Source organism: Nematostella vectensis, chromosome 6, assembly GCF_932526225.1.
Source record: "Nematostella vectensis chromosome 6, jaNemVect1.1, whole genome shotgun sequence".
Classification (NCBI taxonomy): Eukaryota; Metazoa; Cnidaria; class Anthozoa; order Actiniaria; family Edwardsiidae; genus Nematostella; species Nematostella vectensis.
The window spans coordinates 1,156,737-1,176,708 of NC_064039.1; the positions used below are offsets into that span (position 1 = coordinate 1,156,737).

The following is a 19,972-nucleotide window of genomic DNA, read 5'->3' on the forward strand; positions in this document are numbered from 1 at the left end:
AGTTGGTATATGTTATCGGGCAGTGGGTTCCAATCTTTCTAGGGAACGAGTTATTAAACGTACAGGTGTTTGTATTGGAGGGAAAATTGATTAAACTTCTGGGGGGAGAACGGATAGGGCGTTCAAGGCCGTTTATCACTTTTTTTTAAACCAGGACCGTATCCAGCAGCATTGTGCAAGTGAGGCACTCGCCTCGATAAAATTTTGATGTTGAGTGTTTCACAATTAAAAAGTATAAGATAAAAAATCCTGCTTTTGTTGGATTTATCATCCAGTGGCTAGCTTTGCCTAGGTAAAATTTTTGTTTGGCTACAGGCCAGAAAACATTTGTTTCTACAGGTAGGGGTCCCAAACGCAAGAGAAAAATTTAAAGCTCGGAGCTATTCTCTGGACTCTCTCCGTGTCCTAATTATTTTGTTTCTACAGGCAGGGGTCCCAAACGCAAGAGGGAAATTTAAATCTCGGAGCTATTCTCTGGACTCTCTCCGTGTCCTAATTGATTTGTTTCTACAGGTGGGGGTCTTTCACGCAAGGGGCGTTTGTTTTATTTATTTTGCAACTTTCGCGACTTTTCAAGATCACAGATTAACACATTCATTACTTATAGAACTACTTCCATTCCTTGTAGAACCACTGATGGTAACTTGGGCTATCTGTGCTTCCAGTAACGGTGACTGACGAGGAGGCTTTGCACAACACCACCTGCCTCCGATCGGTCCCAGGCCATCCCAGTCAGGCACATCGAGTAGATTTCTATAAACGGCTTTTTCGCTTTATTGGGAATTAAGCTACACAATTCACTAATTCTTTTCAAAGCAAAGATTAGTTTGACTAAAACAGATAGCCATTTTTTTTGTTTTCGTTGTTTATAATATTATATGCAATCTTGGCTTAATGAGCAAATATCTAACGAACAGCATCACATCTACAAAACACAAAAGGCAAAATAACCAAGAAAAAAAGCGTAAAAAACTATGAGATAAGAGGTTGAGAAAAAGAAAACAGAAATCTCGTGGAATCAAGGGCCATGAATTGCAATAAAGATAAAATTACAAATTATCTTTACGGCATATAAAACGGGTGCCTAATGTCACAAAATGTTTTGTTGAAATTTCGTTTAAATTTATCGAACAAAAAGCATGTTATCTATAATAAATGTCTTTACGTCTCTAAGTCGCTATTATTAATTAGTTCCTGTGGCTTCTTGACTAACTTACTTAGTGCAGGTGCGTAACTAGAGGGGGGGGGGGGGGAGGGGGGCGCCTGTCCTCCCTTCTGACGCCAATAAAGGTGGTCTCTTCTTATTCAAGCAATAACAAATCTTAATATTTTTTGTGATATTTATAGCTGTGAATCCCCCTGACTACGCGCCTGCTGTCAGCGTGGGACTTATTATTAAAGTTTGTTTTAATCAGATTGCGAAGGCCTGTTAGCAACATCGATAGTTGTCGTCTACAGAGATTACACACTAAAACGAACTTCAAACTACCTAGGTTTTACAGCCGTAAAGCAAAACTCAAGCAAGAAAAGCAAGACCCAAACATGAAAACAAAGGTGTGTTATTGTAGGTTAATAAGATCGTTCGCTATTCGCGACAGGTATTAACAAACATTCCCAACCAAAACTGCGAAAACCTAAATAAGAACATTGTTAGATTTATCGTACATGCATAATACATGCATTAGTTCTGTTTTAAAGTAATACACCTTTCTCCTTGTTTTAAGCGTTGACCTATGTTCTATATTGGTATCGGAATATAAGATTATATTAGGTAATTTACTGTACCTATTTGATTGATCAAAGTATTATGATACAGGCCAGTACCCAGAAATTGTCTTGGGGGATGCGAAATCCGAAAAAGTGGACCTAATTTTTTCGGGGTAGGTGGGGGGTGTGTTTTCTAATAAAAATCTTGTAACCCCAAATAGAAAAAAGCAACCGGAAGTGGATTCTCCGACGTTGTGGGTGGGAGGGAATCTTGAATATTCATTCTGATAACTGAGATAAATCCCTTTTTCTTTTTGGAAATAAAAGATCGAGACGTTGCCCTTTTTCAGTAAAGACGATTGATCTCGAGATCGAAAATGCAAGTCGATGAGATTATCCATTAAGCTTTAGATTTCTTGTCATCTTTTCATCACAAATAATTTTAATACCTTACTCGTACTGTCGAAGATACCGCTTCCAGGCTAAACACGTTTCTTTTTCTTTCCTTTTCTTTTTTTTTTCAATGAATATCTGTATTTTCTTTTTGCCAATTAATTGCAGCTGATCTTGGGAGACTTCTTCATCGCGTGGCTGGTTATCGCCGCATATGCTGGTAAGCATTTGTATGTGCATATAGTGAATTATTGGTATTCCACAAATCCCGTTATTCACCTCCTTCAATGCGCAGTATGCGTAGTGACCCGCGAATGCTAGCGACTAGGTTTGTTTGTAAAACGCGAAGCGCCAGTTAATCATTGATCAGTTAATTCAGCCGAATTGGCTGGACATTTGTGGCGGTTTATAGGATTTGTGGGGGTTCTTCCAAGGGTAAATTGGGACCATTTTCAGGGGCGGCGGAGCGGTCCCATAAGTGGGGTGGGGGGGGGGGGGGGGCTTCAGGATTTCAGGTGGAGGGTTGGAGGGGGCTTCCGTAAAAACGTGGGAACCACGGAGAGTATTTTTATTCCTAAGTCAGTTTTTGACAAGTATGTAAAGAGTAAGCAAAACAAAAAAATGAACCAACTGTATTCCCTTGTTCGTCGATTTCTCAAAAGCCTTCGATAGCGTCCCTAGGGATATATTATTTCGGAATTTGAAAGATGCGGGCATCAATGGAAAGTTCTTTGCAATTATTGAGTCTATGTACATGCACGATCGAGCGGCAGTGAAACTTGATAATCTTAGATCTAAAGAATTTCCCTGCAAAGAAGGGGTTCGTCAGGGATGCGTGCTAAGCCCAACTGTCTTCAATCTTTTTCTAAGCGACTTAACCGAATATCTGGGCCAAGCGAACGTTACTATACACTTCTTTACGCGGACGACCTGGTGCTTAAGTCTAAATCGGCAAACGGTCTACAGACACTAATCAATTCCTTTAGCGAATATTGCAGCGAGAACCATCTTGAAGTGAAATATCTCAAAGACAAAGGCACTTATCTTTAATAACGTCGGTGTTAGAATGAATGGAATGGAAATATCTCAAAGACAAAGGCACTTGTCTTTAATAACGCCGGTGTTAGAATGAATGGAATGGAACCAACGACTCACCATAAAGTTATTTAATTCCCTAATCCAACCTATCTTGCTATACGGCAGTGAATTGTGGGGCATAGATATGTGTATGAAGCGCAATGAGAAAGACCCAATTGAGGCAGTTTTGACCAAATTTTGCAAGTGGCTTTTAGGCGTGGGCAAAACGGCAGCAAACTACGCATGTCAATCCGAGCTTGGTATTTTACCCATAAGATCGAATGCTACCATGAGAGCTATAAATTTCTGGCTAAAAATTAGCACGCCTGAGTGTTCGAATAGCCTTGCAGCAGAGATGTTTTGGGAAGCAAAATACAACAGTTCACTCACGTACTCGTCATGGGTATCCAAATTAAAAGAGGGGGTTTTCCGGATAGGCTGAGGGTACTTGTGGGACTATGAAATCACACCAGGAGAGAAAAAGAAATACTCAAAACTATGTAGACAGAGAGTTCATGAACGGACATGCCAATTCTGTCCGGACACGGTAAAGGACGAGTTCCACTTTGTTGTGCATTGCAGAAAATATACGCAGTTAAGAACCAACTTTTTCGAAAAAATTAGTAGATCCTGGGGATTTGATCTCGCCAAGAGAGCATAAGATAAGAGAGGGACACTTTGGTATGACCCGTGCGCCATGTCGATTCCGAATTCGGCTATTTTTAGTTTTTTTAGTCACTCATCAATCATGTCTCATACCAACATCACAACATTGGCCGTATCTAGGCAGGTTATCGAACAATGGAATCGAGCGTTGTTTCACTCCCTTCCTATTTTATATAGAACCTAAATACGAAGTTAGGTTCGAAGAGCGTTCGGGCTAGTCACAAACACTCAAGAAGCTACGGTTACTCAGTACTGTTCAAATGTTTCGAGAGTTGAAAACAACGATCGCGTGGGTTTTTAGACAAGAGGAATAGAAATATAACGAAAAAGGATTTCGCTGAATCGGGAGGCGGGAGACATTTCGCACAAGGGTTAGAGATATTTTATTCGCTGAATACAATACTCAGCGAATTGGGAATGCATTTTTGGTTATTTTATTAAGAAATCGCTGACAAAGTATCCTAATTTCCGTGATCTGAGCTTGTGTAAAAACGAGAAAATAAAGATGGAGATATTACTGTATTTCTTTAATGTTGTTATTATTATATGTTATATTATTATGTTGTTATTATACAAGCTGATGTCGGGATTTGAATCAAACGCAGTATCACAGCCATTTTATCGCTCGTCGGTTAGTTATATTTTTCATTTGACTTCGCCGCTCAGACAAACAAAACAGTCAAACTATTCAGGGATTTAGCTTTCTGTGAGTATATTTGCCAATCTTGGTAACTTAAGTTAGACTTGTTTTCTTCTTCCGAGTTATTTTACATGATCTCTTTTCATTCCTATCGAGTTGGCAAAACAACAACACGCAACCAGCGGGGGAGTAGGACGAAATAAAAGGAGCAAATCCTCACGCGCAGTGGTGGGGTGGTGGTTACTAAAAATAGCCGAATTCGGAATCGACATGGCGCGCGGGTAATACCAAAGTGTCCCTCTCTTATCTTATGCTCTCTTGATCTCGCTAAGAATTCGGAGACGCAGATTTTCTCTCTAGTATTTAACCCTCCAAAGAAAATAGCAAAGGAGGCGGCAAAGTATGTCTTCTTATGCTTTCAATTAGAAAACAACAAATAGAAGGGGAATGTTGCTAGAGTCTTTGACTTTATTATTCACTTTCAGACAAATCTATATACTAAATCTGTTTACGGTGAAGTTAATACATTGTATTGTATCGTATTGTGTTGTGTTTGCGGCTCAAAGGTAACACCCTTAAAAGAAGATCACACCCTTTATCTGTTGATAACGTTCACACAGTATGTCTGTTGATTACTTGTACACCCTATTTCTGTTTATTACGTTCTCGCCCTCTGTCTGTTGATTACGTTAACACGCTCTGTCTTTTAATTTTGTTCACACCCTTTGTCTGTTGATAACGGCCACACCCTTTGTCTGTTGATTGCATTTACACCCTTTGTCTGTTGATTACGTTCACACCCTTTGTCTGTTGATTGCGTTCACACCCTTTGTCTGTCGACTGCGTTCACACCCTCTGTCTGTTGATTACGTTCACACCCTCTGTCTGTTGATTGCGTTCACACCCTTTGTCTGTTGATTACGTTTATACCCTCTTTCACACCATCTTTCTGTTTATTACGTTCTCGCCCTTTGTCTGTTGATTACGTTCACACCCTTTGTCTGTTGATTGCGTTCACACCCTCTGTCTGTTGATTACGGCCACACCCTCTGTCTGTTGATTATGTTCACACCCTCTGTCTGTTGATTACGATCACACCCTGTTTTTGTTTATTATGTTCACAGCCTCTGTCTGTTGATTACGTTCACACCCTGTGCCTTTTGATAACTGTTACTGCGAAAACGACCCAGTTTTTGCGGCTCCTAATTATTAGGCGACCAATATCTAACTTAATTTTTCAGCAATCTTTGTATTTTAAATGTTTCTTTCCCTTCTAACCAAAAATAGGAAACTTAGCTCTCCGTCAGCCTACCGCATCCTTGAATATATGGCAAGAAGGTAGAGCACCTCCCGACCTCGCCGTGGATGGGGTTGAAGACGCAACATTCAACATCGGAGACACCATTTTGTGCTTTGGGACCTCGCCAGATCCTACTCGCGGACCCTGGTGGCGGGTGGACCTCGGACGGACCCACGTGGTGGATGAAGTGTTCGTCATATCAAGGTCGGACTGCTGTACGGATCGACTGGCGGGATTGGAAGTCAGAGTGGGTGTGTATGATTTATTTTAAGGTCGTTTAGAATCATTCTATACTTATCTAAACCTAGACTCGGAATTGTTGTTTAAAATATTTTAATAGAAAATAGGCAAAATGACGCTTTTCTATGGAATAATTTTAAAATCGCTAAAAATCGGGAGATTTGGTGCTCAACGCGGGAGAGCGGGAGAAGGGGTCCAAAATCTTGAGACTCCCGCCTAATGCGGGAGAATTGACAGGTATGCAGTTTCATGTCACATCGATTTTCATTCAAAAGTATGGAATCGACCACCAAATAACCCAAGAAAGCCAACGAAGCGAGGATTCACGATCCACTCTCTTATTCAGAAAACCCAACATATGAATGTGCGAACTGACATGGTTTGAATTTGGTTGTCCGATTCCCGCCAAAAACATCATACACAGGGCAATCTGGGCGGTATTTTATAGAAAGCGCCTTTTCACATTTTTATAAGGGAAATTAAATATGAGATAAATGTATTGGGGATTCACGACGCATACTATTCCCCTAAAGCACCAGGAAGCCCAATGAATACATTGATGGATTGAAATATACCTTAAAAGTTATTTTACAACAAAGAATTGCTTTTCGTGAATATTTACAGGTTACCACTTGTATTATATAAATCCCTGCAAAAATGCCTCTCGAAATGTGCAGATAATTTTTTTTCGCGAAATCTTAGACGCGCGAAAATATGGAAGGAAAAGAAAAGGTATTCTTTTTGTGTTACAATGATAAAAAAAATCAGCTATCAAATTTACCAAAATGTTGTACAATCCATATGCAGAAAGCAGCTTTTAAAAATAGGCATCAAATACACACAATTCCCTTGCGTAGCGCAATTTATCTAACACCCTCGTGAGATCTATAAGTGGATTTGTTCGCGAGAGCTTTCTATACGGCAAACGCCTGCAAGGTTAAACCCACCCTTCCCCCCAAAAAAAAGAATATACCCCACCCCTCCCCCAAAAAATTATCAAGCCTTGAGATTTTCGAGGTTGACAGGTATGCTATGTGCACATAGGGCAGGCCTTGTCAGCCCTCTCGCGCTAATCATGTGAATTTCACCGAAATCCAAACCTCGTGCCATATTAGGGGACAGCCTGGTGGACAACGGAACAGAAAATCCCATGTGTGGAAGTAGGGTAGCCACTGGGCCGATCAGCAAATCCATCTACTGCAGGCCGGGTCTGCGGGGTCGCTATGTCGTACTATACATCCCAACGGTAAACAGCATTCTTGAAATATGCGAGGTCATGGTGAACTTGAACCCAACAGGTGAGCAAGAAACCCAGGGATGGAGGGGGGGGGAGTCTGGGTCTCGGGGTCGCTGTACTCTTTATCAAATCTTGCCTACTTGCAGGCGGTAATTGGTTTTATCATCGCGGAAATCCCTCGTTTTTTTTTTGCGCTCGTCCCCAGGAACCACCCGGCTTAAAATACAAGATGGGGAGTACCGAGTTCCGCCTGCAAGCAGGCTACACCAAACCAAACCAGTATATTAATTATATATTGTATTGAGAACTATATCTTGAGATATTTGGGAGGGAGGGAATGACATATAACATAAGTACTTTTCGTCACAAGTGACGTTAGTTGTCAAGCGGGCTCAAAACATCCTATTCCTTAATTTTAGTAAATCTTGCCTTGAGCAAACCTGCGAACCAATCATCTATCGATTCTTATGGCAATCCTGAACGAGCTGTCGACGGGAACACTGACGGTGACTATCACCGACAAACGTGCACGCACACCTCTCATCATGAAGGGAATCCCTGGTGGCGCGTGGACCTGGGCACTACTCAACCAGTTTCCGAAGTGTTCCTGGTGAATCGTTTAAGTTCTGTAGATAGACTTTACAACGTTGAAGTGAGAGTCGGTGAGTGACACTACTTATAGTTCCTAAACCCTTTTATCAGATAACCGGTCTTGACCGACCGTGAATGGTAACTACAAGTCAACAATGTCACAAATGTCACAAATGTAACATGAAAACAAAGAAATCAAGGCATTACTCGCAGGGATATCCTCATTAATCACCTTTTGATTTTGGATTGTAAACATCCGTAAGCACAGCCTTCGTTATGAACCAAAACCTATGCCCCAAATCCCCATCTAATGACGAGCCAAAATGTATCTAGAATAGATACCAGAATGCGATAGACTTAACCTTCTCCTTGTATCGACCTCTCGCTTATCACAGGTGATTCTCTGACCGATAACGGCAACACCAACCCTCGCTGTGGAGACATGTTCTCCATGGCAACACTGCAGAAGCTATCCATCTACTGCAAGCCGAGGAAATCAGGACGCTATGTGAACGTGCGTCTGGTGGGAGCTAGTATGATTCTAACCCTGTGCGAGGTGGAAGTGTACTCCGAGAGCAAAGGTACGCGTGCGCGCGTGTGTGTGTGAGGGGGGGATTATTGGGAATTGTGACCGGTACTCACCCTGTGCGAGGTGGAGGCGTACTCCGAGAGCGTGCTTGCGTGCGTGAGTGTACGCGCGTGTGTGTGAGGGGGGATTAATGGGGAATTTTGACCGGTACTCGCCCTGTGCGAGGTGGAGGCGTACTCCGAGAGCGTGCGTGAGTGTGTGCGCGTGTGTGTGAGGGGGGGTGATTAATGGGGAATTGTGACCGGTACTCACCCTGTGCGAGGTGGAGGCGTACTCCGAGAGCAAAGGTACGCGCGCGTGCGTGTGTGTGTGGAGGGGGGAGATGTAATGCAGTAAATATAATTGTGTTTAGGGCCCGGCAGTTGTACATCTAGGCGCTATTAGAAGGGCTGCCTTGTCATGGCTTTTTACCAAAGAGAATGTGGTTAATTCATATTTGTCCAGAAGGTAAATATCTACCAAATAGATCTTATTTTTGCGTGCGTCTATCGTCTAATAGATCATATATGACTCACAGCGTGTCATGAGCAAAAAGATACACAACGAGACACAGTCGACAACAATAGAAATGTTTTCTTACGTTATAATCTAGTTTTGGGGGGCGCGCGCGCATGCTGACCCCAAGGGTGCGTGTGTCCTCATATAATAGTATAACACCATATATTATGTAGAGTGAGGTAGGGGTGACCGAATTTTACGAAACTTCTTAGAGCTAATTAAAATGATCACTTTTAACCGCTCGGTGAGTTTCGTGTGTTTTTATTTAGAATTTCTCACAAAACCCAAAAACCACTAGCTGTGAGCTTGGGCTACCTGTGATAACACATTGACCTTTGACCAATCAGAGCGGCGCGGCTTTCGAGTGTCGTTGTATAAATACTTATCACGCACCTGTGTTTCATCAACAGCTGTGATCTCTGATAAACCGCCGCCTGAAGTCATTGAAATGTACGACCTCCAACCAACAGAACCGAGGTTCGTCAATCTTACATGTCCTGAGGCCTTCGGGTACCCTGTGCCGGATATAGCCTGGATATTAAAAGGCAAAGTGTACCAAAACAGCACGAGCCGTCATTTTCAGATACCAGCCATGGACCTTGCGTATGGAAACTTGACGTGGGAGTGCATTGTGTCCAACAAGCACGGATCTGACTTCTACCAGTTCCCCGTGAAAATACTCAGTGAGTGAACAAATGAATACAAATACAATTTTCTAAACCGCCTCATAAAAAAGGAAAAGATGAATTTAATTTATTAAATTTTTAATGGTTGAATAAAAGGCAACATTTTTCTAATAAAATACTACTAATAAAGGCGATGAACGTAACGATGAAAAAAGGCAATAAAATTGTCCTCATAAGTTGCAAATGCAAAAAGGCTAATATTGTACTCTGTACCCCGAATCTCACTATTTGTTATTTTCAATCATAGGCCACTTCAAAATGTGCCAGGATTACAAAAACGTAGATTTTCCAACACGAGTCGTTACACATTCAAGTGCTGGTAGTTATAAAAATGATAGCGGAATTATTGAGACGACATGGTGGCGATACGGCGGGGACCAAGCACCGATGCAGGTTTGAATACAAAAACACAGGTTCGATAGGAAATAAGGGCGAGGTAGGGGGGTGGTGGTGGTAGGGGAACGGTTCCATATGGGTGCGAGAATACAAATCGCACCTAGGCCCCCCGGTTTTCATTCGTTGCCTTATATGGTGTTCGAGGATACGGCAACCTTTAAACCCAAGGTAAAGTAGAGGGGAAGAGAAAATCAAACAAGAAATCAAAGCATATGGTTTCCCATTCCTAGCTCGCCGAGTCGTGCGTACCTACCCATCGCTGCAACACCAAGGCCACCGGATGGATGACGGAGCCTCATCCCAGGGCCCGCGATGGCGTGGTACAGCGGACAGTGTGTTTTCATTGGGACGGCGATTGTTGCCGTTATCAAAAAAAGATACTCGTTCGCCGTTGCCTTGGGTTCTACGTCTACAGACTTAAAGCACTGGAATTTGCCGTCGAGGCAAGATACTGCACTACAGGTACGAAGAGCCCCCTTCTGAAAACCACCGTTCATCTCTATCTGCCTGACCCCCTGAATTTCGATGTACTGAAGCGGATTTTGACCTTGGGATGCTTGTTCTATACCTCTGCGATTCACCACGTATGAACTTGCACTTTCTGAAAACCACCGTTCAGAACGGACACCAGAACGCTTGAAAAGCCCCAAAAACTCTAAATTAATTGTGTACGGTCCTTTATACAAAGAGTCCTAAAATACAACAACTCTTCCGACAAAGGGCTAACGCCCGAAACGTCAGCGAAGCCACTAATTTTTACCGTGGCGTAAAACACATTTCAACCTTGTGTTAATTATTTCCCTAATTGTACCACACCTACACAGACCACCTAGTTATTCTACAGCTTGTCTGTAGTTTGTCTAGTCATACCACCTAGGTGTTCTACAGCTTGTCTGTAGTTTTTCCAACCCCGGGGGTGGGGGGGTGGGGGGGACTCCAATAAAAACAGACGGGGGTGATTGTCGGCAAAATTAATTTTAACCCTAAGGGATAACAGGTTGGGGTGGTCAACAGAAATTATTTCCCCCTAAGAGATAGCAAATTGGGTGTGGAAGAAGTAATTTTTTTACCCTAAGAGATAGCAGAATCAGAAAAATCGTCAAACACCGACTAAGGAATAGCAGTTGGTCGAATCTTATACCCTTAGAGATAGCAGAATCGGAAAAACCCTCTATTTTGAGCCATCCATTCGATAATCCATTGACCACGGGAGCTTTCATTTATGATTTTCTCAATAATTGTAACAGCGCTCAAGATATTTGAAGATGAAACCATCCTGATGTCCCAGTACATCTCACCAGCCGGCCATGTCAACTACGCGTTACCACGTCACGCAATCGCAACAGAGCAAAATGTCTCGGTGGTAGATTGCGTGATGTTCTGCATGCTCGATGGCAGGTGTCAGTCACTGAATTACGTCACAAGCAGCAAAACTTGCGAGATCAACAACGCGACCAGACACGAGAGCGAAGATGATGTCACACCAAGAGATGGAGTGGTTCATTACGAGGTTTTACAGTTCATGCACGGCAGCGATGATTAAGCCACAGCTCGTGTTGATGGTCGGCAATTATAGCTGTTCAATATAGATGCCAACAAATATTGATAGACCATTTTTTGCTGTTGAATTACCATTTAACCTGTACTTTCCAACGAGAGGGTGTCAGGTGTGTATTGGGAGTGCAACAAAATGAACAAAGGATGTGTGACGTCATCGATGACGTCACTAAAGTAAACTATTCTAACGACATCAACAAAGATATATACGTATCCCATGACGTCATCAAAAGCAAAAATACCCGTATCTCTATGACTGAAAAATCTTCAGACAGCATGACTTAGATGTCGTGAAGGCGTCAAGGGCGACGGGATAGTCACATGATGTGTGTCGTAATCGAATACATCTTCAAAAACGAAAATATTTCAAATATCATCACGATATTTCGTGATATAGAAACCGTAAGGCAAGTAATTTGGGAGATGTCTAGGAGTGTCAAGGGAGGTGAATGAGAATGGTCAAGTGACGTTGGCCGTCATCGATTGAAATCGTCGGGCGTAAAATAGCAATTTTTGTATGGAGCTCCGCTTGTTGCCTACATCTATATATTAGTGAAAATAGGTTAGAAGACATTAGAGTCTAAATCGATCAAAAAAGCTACGAGCCAGAACAGGTTATTGTACATTGTGTATAATTTATATATTGTATCATATTGTGTATAATACATGGGCGTGTAGAGCGCTAATTATATATTGTGTATATCTACGAGGCTTTAATTGGCACATGTGAACGATTACGTCTAAAAACCCTAGAAGACACGGGGGTGATTCATATTAGTAAACAGTCTAATCCTATTACGGAAAGCAGCAATAGAAAACACAATTCTTTCTACAGATGTAGTAAACAGTCTAATCCTATTAAGGAAAGCAGCGATAATAGAAAACACAATTCTTTCTACAGATGTAGGATTGTTTGCACAACAAAATGTTAAGATTTTGAAAATAAAGTCTTTGTACAATACAAAAATACGCATAAACAATAGGTGCATGTGCACGTGAGCATGCGGGGATTATTGTGACCATGGGGTGTAGTTAACGGCCTCAAGGATCTGCGAACTGCACCAAGAAGTCACGTGACCTATTGAGTGTCCAATTCCAGTCCAGATTAACACAGGAAACCCGTAACGCCAGAAAGCAACGAAACAAATTAATACAGGAATGACTGCACCCGTCACGCCAGAAAGCAACAAGAAAATAAAAAATCGTTCATTCGTGTTCGCATGCTGTCAATTTTCTACCTCAACCTTACTTGATTTACAAAGTTGTATTTTGTGGTGTTTCCTATTTAACATGTTGCGAAGGCCTGTCTTTTTGTGGTGGCAAAGGGAGATTGGCCTCGTAGGAGAGACTCCAAGAAGACCCTTTCAAATTTGGATAAGCCCGCAAGCAACACTCGCATAATCGCGCATGCTCGATTTCAAGAAAACCACGCTAAATAAATTTTAAAAGGTTGGTTTATAGGCTAGATAGGTGTACTACCTGGTATATTTACTTTTTTTATTATTCTACGCGCGCACTAAATAAGAATAAAAAATAAATTTAGCATTTGTTTATTACAGGACATTATAATCATTTACTTACAATCTTGAACTTTTATTTGACATTACTTATAATCCTTGGTCTGGAGCCATAAAAATTTGATATTTCCTTTAACAATATTACGCTAATCTAAGCATAGTATCATCTTTGTCCTTTTTCGGGCGTCTTGAAAACCGGGGCCTTGGACCGAGGCAGAGGGTCTTTTCCGAGAATAGCGTCGGCGATCTTCTCGGCGATCATGACGGTAGGCGCGTTGAGGTTACCGCTGACCACGCTTGGCATGATTGACGCGTCAACCACGCGTAGGTTGTCCACGTGGAAAACACGTGCGGCGTTGTCTACCACCGCCAGCGGGTCAGAAGCCGAACCCATCTTGCACGTGCAGGAAGGGTGATAGGCGCTGTCTGCAAACTCTCTCACGAATGCATCAATCTCGTCATCAGTCCGGATATGTGAGCCTGCACGCAAAGGATGACATTAAACATTACCCGGAGTGTAATTAGACATACTTGAGTGTACACGTAAAGGATGACATTAAACATTACCCGGGGTGTAAGTAGACATACTTGAGTGTACACGTAAAGGATGACATTAAACATTACCCGGAGTGTAATTAGACATACTTGAGTGTACACGTAAAGGATGACATTTAACATTACCCGGAGTGTAATAAGACAGACTTGAGTGTACACGCTAAGGTCGTGTGCATTCTTTAATACAAGTTTGACACTGTTTGAGGGGTTTTTCAAAGAGTTAGATGATGATATTCTTTTTACTTGGATTAATTTGCCAAAATTCCCCCACCCTACCCCCCAAAAGTAAACTCTTGGCTGTCGGTTATAGCACGGGTAATATAACTGGAGACATCGAAATTCTTAAAATATAGGCCATAAGCTATAATTTGATACCAATTTTACTATATCTACCGGGGGGTGCTACGAGGTGCGTATTTTCTTGACCTTAGCTCATGGACTATGAGGCTTACCGGGTCTTATGAGAGATGCATGAGGCTAGTGAGGCTTACCGGGTCTTATGAGAGATGCATGAGGCTAGTGATGCTTACCGGGTCTTATGAGAGATGCATGAGGCTAGTGATGCATACCGGGTCTTATGAGAGATGCATGAGGCTAGTGATGCATACCGGGTCTTATGAGAGATGCATGAGGCTAGTGAGGCATACCGGGTCTTATAAGAGATGCATGAGGCTAGTGATGCATACCGGGTCTTATGAGAGATGCATGAGGCTAGTGAGGCATACCGGGTCTTATGAGAGATGCATGAGGCTAGTGAGGCTTACCGGGTCTTATGAGAGATGCATGAGGCTAGTGATGCATACCGGGTCTTATGAGAGATGCATGAGGCTAGTTATGCTTACCGGGTCTTATGAGAGATGCATGAGGCTAGTGATGCATACCGGGTCTTATGAGAGATGCATGAGGCTAGTGATGCATACCGGGTCTTATGAGAGATGCATGAGGCTAGTGAGGCATACCGGGTCTTATAAGAGATGCGAGAGGCTAGTGATGCATACCGGGTCTTATGAGAGATGCATGAGGCTAGTGATGCATACCGGGTCTTATGAGAGATGCATGAGGCTAGTGATGCATACCGGGTCTTATGAGAGATGCATGAGGCTAGTGATGCATACCGGGTCTTATGAGAGATGCATGAGGCTAGTGATGCATACCGGGTCTTATGAGAGATGCATGAGGATAGTGAGGCTTACCGGGTCTTATGAGAGATGCATGAGGCTAGTGATGCATACCGGGTCTTATGAGAGATGCATGAGGATAGTGAGGCTTACCGGGTCTCATGAGAGATGCATGAGGCTAGTGAGGCTTACCGGGTCTTATAAGAGATGCATGAGGATAGTGAGGCTTACTGGGTCTTATGAGAGATGCATGAGGCTAGTGATGCATACCGGGTCTTATGAGAGATGCATGAGGCTAGTGAGGCTTACCGGGTCTTATGAGAGATGCATGAGGCTAGTGATGCATACCGGGTCTCATGAGAGATGCATGAGGCTAGTGAGGCTTACCGGGTCTTATGAGAGATGCATGAGGCTAGTGAGGCTTACTGGGTCTTATGAGAGATGCATGAGGATAGTGAGGCTTACCGGGTCTTATGAGAGATGCATGAGGCTAGTGATGCATACCGGGTCTTATGAGAGATGCATGAGGCTAGTGTTGCATAACGGGTCTTATAAGAGATTTAGATGCATGAGGCTAGTGAGGCTTACCGGGTCTTATGAGAGATGCATGAGGCTAGTGATGCATACCGGGTCTTATGAGAGATGCATGAGGATAGTGAGGCTTACTGGGTCTTATGAGAGATGCATGAGGCTAGTGATGCATACCGGGTCTTATGAGAGATGCATGAGGCTAGTGATGCATACCGGGTCTTATGAGAGATGCATGAGGCTAGTGAGGCTTACCGGGTCTTATGAGAGATGCATGAGGCTAGTGTTGCATACCGGGTCTTATGAGAGATGCATGAGGATAGTGAGGCTTACCGGGTCTTATGAGAGATGCATGAGGCTAGTGAGGCTTACCGGGTCTTATGAGAGATGCATGAGGCTAGTGAGGCTTACTGGGTCTTATGAGAGATGCATGAGGCTAGTGAGGCTTACTGGGTCTTATGAGAGATGCATGAGGCTAGTGAGGCTTACTGGGTCTTATGAGAGATGCATGAGGCTAGTGAGGCTTACTGGGTCTTATGAGAGATGCATGAGGCTAGTGATGCATACCGGGTCTTATGAGAGATGCATGAGGATAGTGAGGCTTACCGGGTCTTATGAGAGATGCATGAGGCTAGTGATGCATACCGGGTCTTATGAGAGATGCATGAGGATAGTGAGGCTTACCGGGTCTTATGAGAGATGCATGAGGCTAGTGATGCATACCGGGTCTTATGAGAGATGCATGAGGATAGTGAGGCTAGTGAGGCTTACTGGGTCTTATGAGAGATGCATGAGGCTAGTGAGGCTAGTGAGGCTTACTGGGTCTTATGAGAGATGCATGAGGCTAGTGAGGCTTACTGGGTCTTATGAGAGATGCATGAGGCTAGTGAGGCTTACTGGGTCTTATGAGAGATGCATGAGGCTAGTGATGCATACCGGGTCTTATGAGAGATGCATGAGGATAGTGAGGCTTACCGGGTCTTATGAGAGATGCATGAGGCTAGTGATGCATACCGGGTCTTATGAGAGATGCATGAGGCTAGTGTTGCATACCGGGTCTTATGAGAGATGCATGAGGATAGTGAGGCTTACCGGGTCTTATGAGAGATGCATGAGGCTAGTGATGCATACCGGGTCTCATGAGAGATGCATGAGGCTAGTGATGCTTACCGGGTCTTATGAGAGATGCATGAGGATAGTGAGGCTTACCGGGTCTTATGAGAGATGCATGAGGTTAGTGATGCATACCGGGTCTTATGAGAGATGCATGAGGCTAGTGATGCATACCGGGTCTTATGAGAGATGCATGAGGCTAGTGTTGCATACCGGGTCTTATGAGAGATGCATGAGGCTAGTGAGGCTTACCGGGTCTTATGAGAGATGCATGAGGATAGTGAGGCTTACCGGGTCTTATGAGAGATGCATGAGGCTAGTGATGCTTACCGGGTTTAATGAGAGATACATGAGGTTAGTGATGCATACCGGGTCTTATGAGAGATGCATGAGGCTAGTGATGCATACCGGGTCTCATGAGAGATGCATGAGGCTAGTGAGGCTTACCGGGTCTTATGAGAGATGCATGAGGCTAGTGATGCTTACCGGGTCTTATGAGAGATGCATGAGGCTAGTGATGCATACCGGGTCTTATGAGAGATGCATGAGGATAGTGAGGCTTACCGGGTCTTATGAGAGATGCATGAGGCTAGTGATGCTTACCGGGTCTTATGAGAGATGCATGAGGCTAGTGATGCATACCGGGTCTCATGAGAGATTTAGATGCATGAGGCTAGTGAGGCTTACCGGGTCTTATGAGAGATGCATGAGGCTAGTGATGCATACCGGGTCTTATGAGAGATGCATGAGGATAGTGAGGCTTACTGGGTCTTATGAGAGATGCATGAGGCTAGTGATGCATACCGGGTCTTATGAGAGATGCATGAGGCTAGTGATGCATACCGGGTCTTATGAAAGATGCATGAGGCTAGTGAGGCTTACCGGGTCTTATGAGAGATGCATGAGGCTAGTGTTGCATACCAGGTCTTATGAGAGATGCATGAGGATAGTGAGGCTTACCGGGTCTTATGAGAGATGCATGAGGCTAGTGAGGCTTACCGGGTCTTATGAGAGATGCATGAGGCTAGTGAGGCTTACTGGGTCTTATGAGAGATGCATGAGGCTAGTGAGGCTTACTGGGTCTTATGAGAGATGCATGAGGCTAGTGAGGCTTACCGGGTCTTATGAGAGATGCATGAGGCTAGTGAGGCTTACTGGGTCTTATGAGAGATGCATGAGGCTAGTGAGGCTTACTGGGTCTTATGAGAGATGCATGAGGCTAGTGATGCATACCGGGTCTTATGAGAGATGCATGAGGATAGTGAGGCTTACCGGGTCTTATGAGAGATGCATGAGGCTAGTGATGCATACCGGGTCTTATGAGAGATGCATGAGGATAGTGAGGCTTACCGGGTCTTATGAGAGATGCATGAGGCTAGTGATGCATACCGGGTCTTATGAGAGATGCATGAGGATAGTGAGGCTAGTGAGGCTTACTGGGTCTTATGAGAGATGCATGAGGCTAGTGAGGCTAGTGAGGCTTACTGGGTCTTATGAGAGATGCATGAGGCTAGTGAGGCTTACTGGGTCTTATGAGAGATGCATGAGGCTAGTGAGGCTTACTGGGTCTTATGAGAGATGCATGAGGCTAGTGATGCATACCGGGTCTTATGAGAGATGCATGAGGATAGTGAGGCTTACCGGGTCTTATGAGAGATGCATGAGGCTAGTGATGCATACCGGGTCTTATGAGAGATGCATGAGGCTAGTGTTGCATACCGGGTCTTATGAGAGATGCATGAGGATAGTGAGGCTTACCGGGTCTTATGAGAGATGCATGAGGCTAGTGATGCATACCGGGTCTCATGAGAGATGCATGAGGCTAGTGATGCTTACCGGGTCTTATGAGAGATGCATGAGGATAGTGAGGCTTACCGGGTCTTATGAGAGATGCATGAGGTTAGTGATGCATACCGGGTCTTATGAGAGATGCATGAGGCTAGTGATGCATACCGGGTCTTATGAGAGATGCATGAGGCTAGTGTTGCATACCGGGTCTTATGAGAGATGCATGAGGCTAGTGAGGCTTACCGGGTCTTATGAGAGATGCAGGAGGATAGTGAGGCTTACCGGGTCTTATGAGAGATGCATGAGGCTAGTGATGCTTACCGGGTTTAATGAGAGATACATGAGGTTAGTGATGCATACCGGGTCTTATGAGGAGGCATGAGGCTAGTGATGCATACCGGGTCTCATGAGAGATGCATGAGGCTAGTGAGGCTTACCGGGTCTTATGAGAGATGCATGAGGCTAGTGAGGCTTACCGGGTCTTATGAGAGATGCATGAGGCTAGTGATGCTTACCGGGTCTTATGAGAGATGCATGAGGCTAGTGATGCATACCGGGTCTTATGAGAGATGCATGAGGATAGTGAGGCTTACCGGGTCTTATGAGAGATGCATGAGGCTAGTGATGCTTACCGGGTCTTATGAGAGATGCATGAGGCTAGTGATGCATACCGGGTCTTATGAGAGATGCATGAGGATAGTGAGGCTTACCGGGTCTTATGAGAGATGCATGAGGCTAGTTATGCTTACCGGGTCTTATGAGAGATGCATGAGGCTAGTGAGGCTTACCGGGTCTTATGAGAGATGCATGAGGCTAGTGATGCTTACCGGGTCTTATGAGAGATGCATGAGGTTAGTGATGCATACCGGGTCTTATGAGAGATGCATGAGGATAGTGAGGCATACCGGGTCTTATGAGAGATGCATGAGGCTAGTGTTGCATACCGGGTCTTATGAGAGATGCATGAGGCTAGTGATGCATACCGGGTCTCATGAGAGATGCATGAGGATAGTGAGGCATACCGGGTCTTATGAGAGATGCATGAGGATAGTGATGCATACCGGGTCTTATGAGAGATGCATGAGGATAGTGAGGCTTACCGGGTCTTATGAGAGATGCATGAGGCTAGTGATGCATACCGGGTCTCATGAGAGATGCATGAGGCTAGTGATGCTTACCGGGTTTAATGAGAGATACATGAGGTTAGTGATGCATACCGGGTCTTATGAGAGATGCATGAGGATAGTGAGGCTTACCGGGTCTTATGAGAGATGCATGAGGCTAGTGATGCATACCGGGTCTTATGAGAGATGCATGAGGCTAGTTATGCTTACCGGGTCTTATGAGAGATGCATGAGGCTAGTGATGCATACCAGGTCTCATGAGAGATGCATGAAGTTAGTGATGCATACCGGGTCTCATGAGAGATGCATGAGGCTAGTGAGGCTTACCGGGTCTTATGAGAGATGCATGAGGTTAGTGATGCATACCGGGTCTCATGAGAGATGCATGAGGCTAGTGATGCTCACCGGGTCTTATGAGAGATGCATGAGGCTAGTGATGCATACCGGGTCTTATGAGAGATGCATGAGGCTAGTGATGCTCACCGGGTCTTATGAGAGATGCATGAGGCTAGTGATGCATACCGGGTCTTATGAGAGATGCATGAGGCTAGTGAGGCATACCGGGTCTTATGAGAGATGCATGAGGCTAGTGATGCTCACCGGGTCTTATGAGAGATGCATGAGGCTAGTTATGCTTACCGGGTCTTATGAG

General features: G+C 44.0%; 2 protein-coding genes across 2 annotated transcripts in view; one reads left to right on the forward strand and one right to left on the reverse strand.

Annotated features, from left to right (window-relative positions):
* Nucleotides 1-571: 571 nt before the first annotated feature.
* LOC5510561 lies at nucleotides 572-12,791 on the forward strand. The gene is made up of 10 exons (XM_032379696.2): nucleotides 572-1,554; nucleotides 2,269-2,320; nucleotides 5,771-6,034; nucleotides 7,139-7,321; nucleotides 7,680-7,922; nucleotides 8,247-8,432; nucleotides 9,349-9,621; nucleotides 9,872-10,017; nucleotides 10,251-10,482; nucleotides 11,268-12,791. The coding sequence occupies exons 1-10, from the start codon at nucleotides 1,543-1,545 to the stop codon at nucleotides 11,561-11,563; spliced, it is 1,887 nt and encodes a 628-aa protein (XP_032235587.1). The 5' UTR covers nucleotides 572-1,542; the 3' UTR covers nucleotides 11,564-12,791.
* Nucleotides 12,792-13,111: 320 nt separating this feature from the next.
* LOC5510553 (choline dehydrogenase, mitochondrial) overlaps nucleotides 13,112-19,972 on the reverse strand; it is a 49,927-nt gene continuing 43,066 nt past the window's right edge. The window contains exon 10 of the mRNA XM_048729509.1: nucleotides 13,112-13,574. Within this exon, the coding sequence (XP_048585466.1) occupies nucleotides 13,258-13,574 (317 nt within the window). The 3' untranslated portion in view covers nucleotides 13,112-13,257. The remainder of the gene's footprint in view (nucleotides 13,575-19,972) is intronic.